We start from the raw sequence: 14,543 nt of genomic DNA on the forward strand, positions 1-14,543 counted from the left end.
CAAGAAACATAATGAATAATCTCTTAAAATCTGCATGAAAAAATAGGCTTCTCAGATGTATATATCTGTGAACTACTCCAAGATCATCTGACTGAAAAAGGCAGAAGATAATACAAAAAAAGCTTTCATAAAAGTGGAAATAAGAAAATCCCTGTTAATCTGAAGACATGCATTACAAATGTCATCTTCAAGGTCTCATTCTGATACACAGTAGTCAAAGGAGAATTAAATATTTTGGATGTTTATTTTTGATAGGAATCTCATATTCAAGAATTCCTATAATTTCCACTATTAGAATAATTTAACAATAAATTATTCATAAGAGCGCATCTTCCTATTTCCGGGCTGACCATTCCTTATGGCTGCATCTGCACTACAGCTCAATTTTGACAGGCAAACTTTCGAAAGCTACCTTTCGAAAGAGCGGCTTTTGAAAGTGTGCATCCACACACCAAAAGCAGATCGGCATTGCAATCTGTCCTTTTGAAAGACCGTTCCCCTTCTTTTGAAAGGGAGCATCCACATGTTCCTGAGTGCTCTTATGAAAGAAGGGCCAGGAAATGCAGCAGTTGGAGTTACAGGGCAGACAAGCCCTTCTGGGGGCTGCAGCCCGGTGCTCCTTTAAAGGGCTCCTCCCTGCCACTCTTGTTCTGCACATGCTGAGGGATGGCTTGCCACCCAGAACACATAGCCCCTGACCATGTGGAGGAGCCACTTCGGGGCACACTGTGGACCCCCAGCAGCTCCCCAATGTCCTACCCCTCGTGGCCATGGTCAGCATGCTGGCCATATTGCTAGCTGCTGTCCTGCAGACAATCTGGAGGGTTACCCCGATGGCAGCCCTGGTATAGGCTGCCTTTATGGGGTCCATACCCCCTCCCATGGGTCATCTAGCACCTGTGGGGCTATCCCACTAGCAATGAGTGATGGGTCTGGCTGGTGCAGGGGTACTGGGATGACAACTGCTGGCTCCAGCACTTCTGCATAAGCAAGCAGACATTTGTGGGGCTCTGTCAGTGGTTTGCCCTACCCCTCGAGCATCATGACACATGGGTTTGGCCTGCACTCCCCCTGCAGAAGGGCTAGCCATTGCAATGTGGAAGATGGCCACCCCAGGCAGTCACCCGTGGGGCAGTCACCAGTTTGGGGGGGCAGGGCCACTGTCAGGGCTGTGCTCCTGGAGGTAAGGGCTGCTCGGAGCACCTCATATGCCTCCCTGTTGCCTCTGTGCCACTTCCTTTATCTGATCAGGATTCAGTGTCCCCTGGGAGCTTTCAAGCTCTGAGAACAAGCAGTCCTGTTCTGTCTTCGAGGCGAGCAAATTTTTCCTGCCCAGCAAAGCTGCTCGCTCGCTACCTAAACGTGTTCGTCGTTAAGATGCGCCAGAACAGCTTGTCCTTTGTGAAGCTGCAGACCGACAGGGCTCCCCTCACAGCCCATTTCTCAAGCACCTAAAAGGAGGAACAGCTGGTGCCCTTTAAGATGTCATAAAGCACCTCCTGGGTGCAAAGACTGCCAGGGATTTGAACGTACTTTGGCGCAGGCCAGCCCAGCGCGCTGGAAGTAAGGGATGGGCGCTGCTGAGGTCTAAGGAAGTGTCGTGCCACGGCCCGGCGGGCGCAGGCTGCTGGGCACGAGCCGGGGGTGCCCAAATGTCAGTGCGCGCAGCGCGGCGCAGAGCAGCGGGCGGGGTCTGGCGGGGAGCCGGGGTGGGCGGAGCCAACACAGAGTTGTCCCGCCGGGCCTGCCAGCCCGCCCCTCTGCCGCCTTACCGCGCATGCTCTGAGCTCTCGGCTGGCGCACTCCCGGAACGGTTGCGCGGCGGGTGCGAGCTGCGGTCGGACCGGAATAATACGGGGACGCCGAGTCCGTTCGCGAAACGCTGCCGCCCTTCCTTTAGCGTCCCCCGGCCTCGGCAGCGGCGCAATGTCGGCCTTCAGCCCCGAGCTGATCGATTACCTAGAGGGGAAGATCTCCTTCGAGGAGTTCGAGAGGCGGCGGGAGGAGCGCAAGGGTCGCGAGAAGAAGGCGAGGGCTTGGGGTGGCGGGGCCGCAGTGAGGGCAGGGTCGGGGAGCCCCTTCCATGACTGGTCAGAAACTGGGCGCCTATTGACCCCGGTCCCGTCCCCCGCACGGCCCTGGCCCGTAGCGCCCGAGCTAGGGGAGTTGCGGCATCCCCTGACTTGGCGGGGCTTCCAAAACTCACAGTGTGGGTCAGTGAGGCCACCCCCACCCCGGCCCTGCACTCCTAACGGCCCTGGGCTGTAATTTACACGCGGCCACAAGCGCCTCTTGCACCTGTGGTGCTGTTTGGCAGTCGCCCCCAGGCCCGTCCTCTGTTGCCAGAGTCACGGTTCCCAGCCGTGGGGAAGGGCTCTGCACGTAGACAGTTGCCTGTCCCAGCCTTTGCACCGCCGCTGCCGCCTTTCCCGAGCAGCACCCTGGGTCACTGTGTAGCTGTGCACTGCAGAGCTAAGTGTGAGCTCAGCCTAGCTTCCACTGCAGCATGTAGCTGTACGAGGGCTGCTTGTATTCTGTGTGTCTCCCATAGATAGGGACATTGTTACATCTGTAGCCCCTCCTGTTCACTATCCCAGTATGAGGTTATTCAGCAAAGGGGAAGCCTTGGGAGTGTTTTGTGCATTTTGGACTTAATTTATGGTAATGATACACATGAGAAATTATTTATTATATGCTCAAGTTAGGACTCTTGTACATCATCATGTTTCTGGAAAGGCAGGGACAGTTATTGGGGTATGGAACTATATGCTGCAAGGCATGACTATTCCTTTTGCAGCGTGGGTAGGTATCTGGCTCTGAAGAGAATCTTGGCTGCTTTGCAAGAATGCTGTAGAGTTTGGAGAGTAATCATAATTTTCTCCAGTTTTATCATACTCCTGTTTCCCTGAAGACATGAAGGCTGCTTGCTTTTTCTTCCACTTTATTCACTTGTCTAGTTGCACCCCATTTCATTGTGTGACTTTTGGCACCCATATAATCTCATTCTGGTGTGCTTCAGGGCGCTTCAGTCAAAACTAATGTAGGACAACAGTGAACAGTTGCTATTTGAGTGCACTTCACACTGGAGAGAACAGAAGTTTCCTAAAATCAATATTGGTGCCTGTTTTAATGGACTAATATAATATGTGTTCCATAAGCAATGGTTCTGCTTGCAAAAAGTCAGAAGCCAATATAAAGACCAATAATTAGAAACACTTGAACAGCAGAATTAAACCTGTATTGCAGGCCATGTGAATAGTCTTGTTGATCTACATAGGCTGGAGAAAGTGTACCTACTGAGGACAATATAGATGACCCAGATGCGCCATCTACATCTGGCAAAGGATCTGGCAAATCCCGGACTCTCAGTGAAACAGAAGGTACATATCAGTATGGTGACTTATGTGAAGAGATCTTAAAATAACCATTTTTGTTGTTGTTGAAAGCACGCAGTCTTTGTTGGGTAACTTTGAAAAAACAGTTTACAGTTTGCTCAGTTACAGAATGTAATTATGAAATATTTGTTCTCCTTCATACCCAGGTTTGCTATTGAACCAGTGGGTACCCTGTATCTGAAGAGGCAACCTCAAACAATCATAGGGCTGAATTAGGGAGGGCCCACTGATGCAATTCCATCAATATTACCAGCAGTATTTAGATGTGATTTAAACATTAACACACACATTCATCTGGATGTTTTAAATCTGTTCTAACTCTCTTCAACCAGGAGAAACGACAGATGGGGTCAGTAAATCTGTCCATCGGGTCTTTGCTTCCATGCTTGGGGAAAATGAAGAGGAGGATGAGGAGGAAGAAGAGGATGAGGAGGAGGAAGATGAAGAAACCACTGAGCAACCAACAGCAGGAGATGTTTTTGTGTTAGAGATGGTTCTTAATCGAGAGAACAAGAAGATGATGAAAGCAAGTATTTATATTTGCAAATCTCTGTGCTAGATACCATTGAAGCACAGTGGAAAAAATGTTATGTCTAGCATCATTTTAGAAACATAATGATAATATTTTGAAACATAAATGAAAATGTTATATACAATGTCTCCTCATCCCTTTTAACTGTTTGACTTGTTTACATATCTGTGTATCTTAAAAGATGGTTCCTGGTCCTTGCACTGGTTTGTTTAGTGCTCTTTATGTAAGTTCTTATGTTAGACCTTAATTTCTCCTCTGATGCTGACACACAGGGCATTCTGGTTTCTCCACTGATTATGATCACTTGCTAGTCATTGTAATTCTTCCCAGGTGATTCCAGGTGAACCCTTTATCCTCTGTTACTGTCATCTGCAAGTTTTTCGTGAGTCTTCCTCGTTTTCTGTTTCTTTCCTTAGATGCTCAAGTCACTGCTTGTCTCCCAGCTTCAGTATAATGAACACATCCCAACCACCTTCATTCTTTGATGGTATTTTCTAATGTGTTTTCCTCTGTCAACTTCCTTACTTTCACCTTTTGTTATTTTATCCCTTCCTGGAATGTGTGGTATCTTCATAAGTCATCTGTGATGGGAAGCCTCTCATTTTTAAGCCGTGTCTCTGTACAAGAGCTTGCTCAGTACGTTGGCATGGTATAATTTGAAGTTTAGTTTGGTGTAGTGCGTTCTGTTTGACCAGATATGTTTTCATTCTTCCAGAAGCGGTGTTTGCATTTCCTTAGCCTGTCTGAATACCTTTTATCGCAGCCACTTTCAAATATCTTCACACTTTCTGGATGGCAGAACTCTTCTCCCTGTATAATTTCATTTTCATATCTGTATGTCTTTGTGTCTATATCCCAGCTTCTTACCTGCATGATGTTGGTTTCCTTTGCACTTTTTTAATTTTTTTTTTTTATTTTTTACTATGTTTGTGGCTAATGTGAGGGCAATCATCCTGTTCCATATCATAGTTAGCAAATCAAGGTTGTCATTCCTCTTCACTAACCCATTTGATACTGTCCACAGTGTCTTTTGTTGCTTACTTTCTCTACCAGCAGCTAATGCAAGAGAATTGGTAATAACACACTCACTTGTCTATCTCCAGTCACAATGTTGAACCACTCACCCAGGCCTATATCTGATCCTACTGCGCATCTACTTTTGTCATACAGACTTCTTATTATGTTGCTCAACTTGTATAGCACTTCATGGCTTCTTGCGGTTCTTCACTTGGTCTTTCCATGGACACTATCCAATGCTGTCTTAAAGTCAGTAAAGTTAATTAATATGGGTTTTAGCAGAGTACTAGCTTCCATTCACAACATAATCTGCTTGGCCAGAACCCAGCCTCTTCTCATAATATTTTGTCTGCTGTCTTTCTTGCTCTATTCACCATCACGGTAGGCAATACTTTGCCCAGAATTGATAGCACTATAATATCTCTCCAGTTCGCATTGATGAGAGCACACTTTTTTGGGGCGGTATTTATGCCACCTTTTGCGGTCTTGTGAAACTTGTCCTTTCACCTGTATTTCATTTTGGAATTTTGTTGGCTGCTCAGTCAGAATTTCACTCTCTGTCTTAGTACCTCTGCTTGAAGACTGTCAGTCCCAGGCTATATCTACACGATGAGATATTATTGATTGTAGGGCATTCAGCCCAATTTTACCAAGTGCTTGTCTTCACTGTAAATTCCATTAGCTCTATTTGTGCAGCACTAAAATTGACATAATATCAATAGCATAACATTGTCGGAACCTGACGGGTGTGGCATTCAGGTTGAATCTAAAATTCTGACTGAAAGATGGTAGTGAGGAAGCATCATGTCTTTAAATCAAATTTATTAGCCTGCAGAGAAGTCCTGTATATGCCCCACAATGCCCTACAGTTCTTCACTCTGGTCTCTTCCATGTCCACTGCTTTCAGGTGCACAGGAATTAGGCAACAGGAGACCATTTCAGTTAGGCACCTGGAAGCCCGTGACTGTAGGGTCATTCTAGTATGAGAGGCTGAAAAATCTTCTTTCTTTTTTTTGCTATGATCGCAGCTGTGGGATCTGTTCCGCCCCCCTGCCCCACTGCTTCCCCCCGATCCCACCACATGGTATCCAGGCTGTGGGTGGTGGTATTTCTTTTATGATAGGATAAGAAATTTCTTTTCAGCTGTTTACGTTTTGTCCTGGCCCCCACCTCCCCTCCCTTCCCTCCCTGAGAGGTCCCACACAGTCTGAAACTTTCCCTCACCCGCAATACGTGGCTTGACCCTGAACCAAGAAAAGGACGTGCTGAACATGCTGCCATGCAGCTTGTGCATGGTGAGGGTCCTGGAGTCACCCTCAGCAGCCAAGATTTTTGGGGGCTGGCAGCTATTGGGAAAAAGTCTCCCTCGGCATCTAATCCCAGGGGGGCTGGCTTAAGAGCTTCAGATGCCCAGAGGCAGGGCTGGGATCAGACTTGACCTCCAGCCGATCCTTGTTAAAGGATTTAAAGTGCACTCAGTCCAATGTGGCAGCTGTTTCTCAGGCTCCCCCTCCATAATTAACCCCTGATTCCCAGTTACCTGTAGCCACGGGAAGTGCTATCGAAAGTTGATCGGGCAGACATTCAGTACATTTCCAGATTATGGATTGGGTGCAATGGTCTAAATTATTGCTCTGCGGATCTTCTTTGCCAGGAGGTCTAAATACAGAGCCAAGAGTTTCCTCTGGGCCTGCTGGGTATAGGGGCAGGTGGTGGATCCTGCCCCAGAGCGTTGGTGAGTGACCAAACCTGCCATAACTGATTCAACAATCCATTGCATTTTCAGTGTAACACATACATTTCAGGTGCAAATTCTTGTTCTGAGGCTCTTCTTTGCCAGGAAGTCTAAATCCAGATCCAAGTGATGGGTCCTGACCCGGAGTGTCAGCCAGCATCCTGGGCCTGGATGTAGCCCTGCTGGAGCTCCTTCACCTTCTCCTGGACTTCCTCCATGCTGCAGTGGGGTGGGGGTGGCCTTGGTCTGCCAGGGTGGTGGCCATCCAGCGTAGACTTGGGCATTACAGTGCTTTATCTTGGGGGTCTTGGAGTAGTTTCTGCTTGCCCCACAGGTCCCAGAGGGTCTGCACCTTGGACCCCGTCCAAGAGGCACCCACCTCTTGGTTTCGGGGCTGGCTCCTGGGACCGCTCCAGCTGATTTCATGAGGGCCCAGGAGTCTTGAGGAGCCAGGGAGTCTTGAGCTCCCTCCCGGTGTGCTATGTAGAATGCTGGCTGGAAAGGAGAGGGTGCAAGGATGTTTGCACAGCAGCTTGTAGCTCTTCTGTTTGCACAGACTCAGAAATTTGTCACTGGAGTGACTGGCCTTTGAGACAAAACTCTTGATCTGAGGATCTTCTTTGCCAGGATGTCTAAATCCAGATCCAAGCCTTTCCCCTGGGCTTTTGGCCCTGCTGGTGTTGGAAGTCCCTCAGTTTGTGTGACCCTTCCTCACCGCTTAACGTCAGACGTGTGCTCCAGTGCCGTTATATCCTGTTTTGAAAACCTGCTGGTTTGGAAGTCCGAAATCACTTTTCTAACCTTTCCTAACCATTTTATCAGCTCTCCCTTCCCTTCACTTATAAAAACCACATCTCTTATGCAGGCAAGCCAGGTTCTGCCCGGAAAAAGGGATGTTTGGTTAGCGCGGCAGGGAAATGAAATGTAGGAAGATGTCGTTGGATGCCCACAGCCACTTGTGGGGCATTTTTTTCCTCATGCTGCACCAGTGAAAATACCGAGAATGCTATGTGGCTGAGAGAACTGTGGGATAGTTTCCCACAATACACTGCTGCAACAGTTGATTTTGGCGACTTGTGTGTGGCAGCAATAAGTCGATTTTGTGGGGAGCCTTTGAGAAGGTGAGGATGCTCAAAATCGAATTTATAAAACCCAGCGTTAAAAAATCAGTTTTAATAAAGTCAATTTTTGCTCATATTGTAGATGGAGCCCCAGGAATTTTCCTTTGTTCAAGGTCTGTCATGGCTGCTTTGATTTCACAGAGTGTTGTTGGTCCTTCTATTTCTGATAGAGACCTATATAGTCATGACAGGTATGGGAAAAAGCAAATAAGGAAAAGTTATTTACTTGTTTCTATAACATAAGTGGGGGTCAGATAAAAATTAATAGGAAGCAGGTTTAAAACTGAGGAAAAAAAAATTCTTCACACAGCAAGTTTGTCAAACTGCTTGCCAGAGGATGTTGTGAAGTCCAAGATTTCATGACTCCAAGTCTATGAATGGCTATTAGCCAGTTTTGGTCGGAGTGGTGTCCCAAGGCTCTGTCAGAGGCTGGAAATAGAAGATGGGAGAGGGATCACTTTGATTACCTGTTCTGTTCATTCCTTCTAGGGCATCTGGCTTTGCTCACTGTCAGAAGACAGGATACTGGGCTAGACCTTTGGTTTGATCCAGTATGGCTGTTTTTATGTTCTTAGAATTGGCTTTTTTCACAAGCCTGTGCGTTATCATCAGCTCTAGGCAGATTAATTTGTAATGGAAAAGTTGTTACCATAGTCTGACCATAGTCTGGCTTCATACTTATTCAACTTTTTTCCATAAGAGTTTCTGGTTAGGTCGTTCACTCTTCCACAGGGGGTGATGGATGTTTCCCTTGTATGCTGATGCTGCTGCCTTTGTAGCCTTGTCCTGAATCCAAGCATTTTTATCTTGATTGCACCTCTTCTTTATTTCTTTGCCCTTTTTCTGTGTCTTGCATCCATTTGTATGAGATCTCCCTGTCTTGAACTGTTTTTTTTTCCCCGTCAGATCTTTCCACTTTTCAGTTTGCCTCTATTCCAGAGGCGAGCAGAGCATCTTGTCTACATCTTCTTTGGTGGTCTGCTGCTTTCTCTTTTGTCTCAACTACCATTTGCTTCCGGATGGACCATCAGTTATCTCCTGCAAAACACTGGAACTCTGGCTAAATTCAATCTGACATATAATCTCCGTTTTTGTCCTTGAGCTTGTCCATTTTTGTTCCTCTTACTAAAATAGTAAACATCACTCTTGGATGTATTAGTGGGAGAGTTGTAAGGAAAACATGATTATTAATTTTTCCACTTTATTCAATACTGATAATGCTTCACATGAGCATTGTGTCCAGTTCTGGGTCCCAACACTGAGAAGCACACGGACAAATTGGAAAAAGTCCCAAAGAGAGCAATAAGTCTAGGAAATATGACCTATAAGGAAGAAATGAAAAAACCTCTCTTTTGTTTAGTCTGGGGAAGAGAAAACTCAGGAGGAGACATAAATCTTCAAGTATATAAAATGTTGTAACAAGGAGAGAGAGAAATTATTTTCCTTATCCAGTGAAGATAGGAGTAGTAGTAGTACTGTCTTAAAATGCAACAAGAGACTTTTAAGTTAGATGTTAGGAAAAGCTCCCAAATTAGAAGGGTAGTGAAGCACCAGGACAAATGAGTTAGGAAGGTTGTGGAATTTTTGTCATTGGAAGTTTTCAAGAACCGTTTTAACAAATATCTGACAGGAATTTTATAGATAATACATTTAGTCCTGCTTCACTGTGAAGGACTGGATTAGATTTATTGAGATTCCATCCAGATTTATGTTCTTTTATTCTATTATCTTGTCTTCATTATCTTTTTGCAGTTAAGTAATAATGTGGCCACTAAAAGATGATAATCTGACTGCCTTAAATAAATGCCTCTCTCTCAGGAATAGACACATGAAAATCTTTGACAGTCTCATGTATCTGGTGATTTCCATGTCAAGCCTCTCAGGCTGGAGAAGACTGCCTCCTGGTTTTAGAATGTTTATATGATAGAGGTTCAAGGGCCATTCCTCATTATCAGTTTGAAAGAATGCCACTGCTGTGCCCTTCCCAGACAGTCTAGCTGTTGCTGAGTTGTACAGTGAAGCTACCTATCATCCGCTTGATGTGATATGTAGGCATAATTTTCCAAAACTTGCTGCAACCGCTCAAGTATGTCCACTTCACTGTTGCCTTTTGTGATAAATATATACATTCCATGTGTCTATTCTTGTTATGCATTTGGTCATCAGGAGTTGTTGTCTTGAGATCTTACTTTTCTTCAGCTGTTATTAAGATCTGCTTTGCTTGGGTTTTGAGCTCCAAGTGCACCTACCATCCTCAAGTTTTGGTTTAACTAAACTGTTTTTGTTGCAGTATGACTTCAGCTGACTAGATCACAAATGCACTTTAAAAATAAAGTAATTGGTCAAAGATTGTCAAATAAAACCAAAAATGGTTGAATATTATTGAGCACTAATTTATAAAACCGAGTCAATAGTTTGAGGGGGTGTATGAGACTTTATTATACCACCTATATCAAAACAGAGTATCAAAAAAGAGTAAGGTTTTATGGTCTTCAGTAGTATTAGCCTTTTAGGTGCTCCTGCCGAATTACAAATAAAACAACTATTTGTTATTTTAACCTCAAAAGATGCAAAACACAATGAAATAAAGCTGTTAAAGAATGACCTCATGACATAATCTAAAAGATAGATCACCATCTACACAATCTTGTTAGAATATGTTTGAATATGGTCAAATAATAGGCACTCAATTTGACATTATTTGGCTGGTCAGTTGATCAGGTTCCCCAAAGTTATTACAGGAGCGTTCAGTATTTCAATTACCATCTTTCAACTTAGGAGAAAAGGCCTCGCAGTAAACTTCCTCGAGCCCTGAGAGGCCTCATGGGAGAAGCCAACATTAGGTTTGCCCGAGGGGAACATGAAGAAGCAATACTCATGTGCATGGAAATCATAAGACAAGGTACGTTGCAATTTTGTGTGAGGACAAGACTTTAATATACCAGCCATGTAAAGGAATAGGATTTATGTGGAATGTGTAGTATTGGTCCAGGGAACTGTACAAATTAACTGATGCTTCATTTAGCATAAAAGATCGCTGCATCAGGAATCGGTGTATTTGTGAATGATCATATCATTAATTTGGTATTAGAAATACTTCCAGCTCATCTTTAAGCAATCTCACTCTGTTGTTTGTAAAATAAAGAAAGACTCTGGTCCTGCAAAGACTTACGTTCTTGATTAGCTTTAAGTACTTAAGTTCCATTGACTTTGCAGAATTAAGTTATAAACAGCTTGCAGAAATAGCTTGCTGTGTGGATAAAACATTGTAAAAGGGTGTAGTATGATTTAGTCAGTTGTTTCATTACGCATAAGATGAACTGGGAGACTGTCTGAAAGTTTCTTCTTCAGTTTAGCAAATTAATTGAATATTTCTTTTGCTTCTAATGCCCATTATTTGCAGAATCCTAAATTTGTTTTATTTCAGGTTAGTTCCAAAGTTTAAAACTTACTGAGTGTTTTTTGTCTTTACTAGCTCCTCTTGCTTATGAGCCGTTTTCTACTCTTGCCATGATCTATGAAGACCAAGGAGATATGGAGAAGTCTTTGCAATTTGAGTTGATTGCGGCTCATTTAAACCCTAGTGACACTGAGGAGTGGGTTAGATTAGCAGAAATGTCTCTAGAACAGGACAATATTAAACAGGCCATATTTTGCTATTCAAAAGGTAATGTAATGACTATATATTTTACTGTTCCTTTGTACTTGTGGTTAATTTTATTTAACAGTGTAATAATCCATTTTGTTTGCTTTAGCTAGACAGTTCAGTTTTTCTGTTCACTGATACTGTGATAACCTCATTTAAAATGATCTGACTTTTGTAAGTATATCTCATTCTACAAGATCTGAAAGTTTCCCCTTAGTAAAAGTGTGGGGGCATTAAACATCTATGGATAATGGAGCAACTCTTTTGACTCTGTTTTGGGAGAAGATAAGCCATAACCTTATATGTATGAAAGCATTGTATTAGCAGCTAATGTACATACTAGATAAGTCTATTGGCTTTAGAGTGTTACAGATGACCTTTCATCAGGCTACAACTATTATTATTTTTCTTCTGAGATGATACTGACGTGTCAGGTGCTTTATCAGGCATCATTGAGTTGGATAATCAGGCAAGCAGAGTGAAGCAGACTTAGATTTGTGTAAGTTGTGTACAATACTGACTAATTTTTCTTGTCGTTGTAGCTTTGAAGTACGACCCTACTAATGTGCGTTATCTGTGGGAGAGATCAAGCTTGTATGAGCAAATGGGGGACCATAAAATGGCAATGGATGGCTATAGACGTATCTTAAATCTTCTGTCCCCTTTTGATGGAGAACGCTTTATGCAGTTGGCCAGGGACATGGCTAAGTAAGCTCACTTTGCTTGTGGTGTGGCTTGATTTTTCCAAGTTTGAAAGAAAACTGATTAAATTAAGCTTGTTCCCTTTGCTTGTTAGAAAAATCATTAGGAATTTCTTCTTGTGATTTCTTACAGCCTTTTCTCTACTGAACCTAGGTTGGCCAGGAGCCTTGCCTGAAGTCAGGACCTGAAGTCTTCTCTCAGCAGTATTACATACGCAATAACTAGCACTAAAATCAGCTGCTTGATTTATTTAGAAAATCTGCTGCTACTTTGTGCCTCATTTTTCTCATCTCCCAAACAGGCTGAGAATGCCTTGCGTCATCTCTCAGAAGCCCGGCAAGACTCATTCTTTAATCATTTAAAGCCCTTTGAGATCTGTGTGTGTGTGAGATGGTGTATATATTCATGTTAGTGTTGTAGTTTACTGTTATTAATTATGATATAGTTTTGATAGTTGTTGTTAATAGTATTAGCATTTCAGCTGAGAGTATGTCAGTACAATAAAGCCTGCAAACTTGGATACTGAAAAAAAACATTAGGAAACTCTTTGAGAATCCAATAAAAGGCTAACGTGAGAGAAGAATTAATGATAAAAATCAGTCAAATGGTAAAAACTGCCACAAGGTTGAAAAATCTGTTCCTTTTTACTCAAAATAAAAAAAAAAAAAAATCCCAAATAAAAATATTTATAAGGAGGAGACGACAAATGAAAGGGACAAGGGAACTTGTTCAAAAGCCATAGGATTTGACAAGCTTTTTAGTTGAACAGTTTCCATAATTTTTGTAGCATTGAAAATTGTCACTAATATCTTGTGCCCATATGTTTGTAGGAGTTACTATGAAGCCAACGATGTCACCTCTGCTATTGAGATAATGGACGAAGCCTTTACTAAGCATCAGAGCCTCATAACAATGGAAGATATTAATATAGCCGCTGAATTGTATATCTCCAACAAACAGTATGACAAAGCTATGGCGGTATGAAAATGAAATGCTTTTATGTCAGGTTTAACTGTTCTGTGCCGTTTAGATGCACAAACTTTATCTTGCAGTTTTTAAACAATATAATTTTCCAGTTTTGTGATAATTCATCAAATCAGATATGTTAACAATTGTCACTCCAATCTATCCATGAATTAGCATTGAAAATCGAGTTTGTTATATTCAGTAAGAGGCAACGGAAGGGTTTGTATGTTGTTTCTTGGGAAAGGTTTTTAAAAATGTGATTCTTTCACCTCCCCCCTTCTCCTGATCTGTAGTGATCTGGGCAGCCTGATGATGCCAACAGTCATTCATAGTTTAGCGTGAGGAGGAACCTTATTAGATCATCTTTGTACCCTACAATACAGTACTTACAGACCATTACACCCCAGTAACTTATGCTTTAGACAAACACTGATAGTGCTTAGCTAAAGCATATCATCCAGAAAGACACCCAGATGAAGAATTCACCAGTCTCCATGATGGTTTTTTTCCAATAGTTAATCACTTTTGCTGTTAACAATTGTGCCTTATTCTAATTTGGATTTGTTTGGCTTCAGCTTCAAGCCATTCATTTCTTGTTATGCTTTTTCCCATGATATGAAAGAGCCCTTTTAACATCTATTTTTTCACCCTGAAGCACTGTAGTCAGGGCACCTCTTCTAAAGAGATTAAGAGACATGAAGCACTCGTAGTATGGCATTTTCTCCAGCCCTTCAGCCATTTTTATTGTGCTTTTCTTCACCTTCTCTAGTTTTTCAACATTTTTTTAAAAAGTGTTCGAACCAGAATTATAATTGTTATACCAGTTTCAGTCTCACCTGTCCCATATGCAGCGGTCTGCCCCTACTCTACAGAAGTCTGTGTTTTACATTAAGACAGTCTCTGTATTAAGATGTCCAGACTCTGAAAAATATGGAAAAAACCCCGTGTTACTACTTTTCACATAAGTTACTTTGTTAATGACCATGTGTCAAATCTGTTCACCTAAAACAGTTCTATTAGGCGGCTCATTTTTATTATTTCTAACAAGACATGAATTGCTCTTCTATTTTTAGGTTATTACAGATTTTTCAGGAATTGTAGTTTCAAAGAAAGACACTGAACAGGGCTCTTCTGAGGAAAATAAAGGTAATTGGCAAACAAGCAGCTACAGGTTGCACTTTCTAAAACAGGTACTCTCTGGGCTGGCCATATTCCTCATCCAGCAGAACCAGGGATGTTTCTGGACCAGAGAGCCCAGGGCAGGAGAGCAACCAGTTGGCGGCCATGTGGAAGCCTGGGGATCCAGAATCGCTGGGGCTGGGATGGGGCTGGGATGCCAGCTGCAGAGGTGAGCTTCAGCTGGACAGCAGGGGAGCTCTGGCTGGTGGGCCAGTGGCAGGAGGTTAAGGTCCCATGGGGCATTAACCTC

General features: G+C 43.2%; 1 protein-coding gene across 6 annotated transcripts in view; it reads left to right on the top strand.

The window, feature by feature from the left end:
• The first annotated feature begins 1,840 nt into the window (after positions 1-1,840).
• Positions 1,841-14,543, top strand: part of GTF3C3 (general transcription factor IIIC subunit 3) — a 28,514-nt gene continuing 15,811 nt past the window's right edge. For 3 of the 6 annotated variants that reach the window (XM_075000610.1, XM_075000613.1, XM_075000616.1), the window contains exons 1-8: positions 2,036-2,802; positions 3,278-3,380; positions 3,728-3,921; positions 10,579-10,702; positions 11,276-11,467; positions 11,989-12,154; positions 12,979-13,126; positions 14,188-14,260. In XM_075000610.1, the coding sequence (XP_074856711.1) occupies positions 2,659-2,802; positions 3,278-3,380; positions 3,728-3,921; positions 10,579-10,702; positions 11,276-11,467; positions 11,989-12,154; positions 12,979-13,126; positions 14,188-14,260 (1,144 nt within the window). In that variant the 5' untranslated portion in view covers positions 2,036-2,658. The other 3 variants (XM_075000611.1, XM_075000614.1, XM_075000615.1) reach the window with 3 other exon arrangements.

This window comes from Carettochelys insculpta, chromosome 8, assembly GCF_033958435.1.
Source record: "Carettochelys insculpta isolate YL-2023 chromosome 8, ASM3395843v1, whole genome shotgun sequence".
Taxonomy (NCBI): domain Eukaryota; kingdom Metazoa; phylum Chordata; order Testudines; family Carettochelyidae; genus Carettochelys; species Carettochelys insculpta.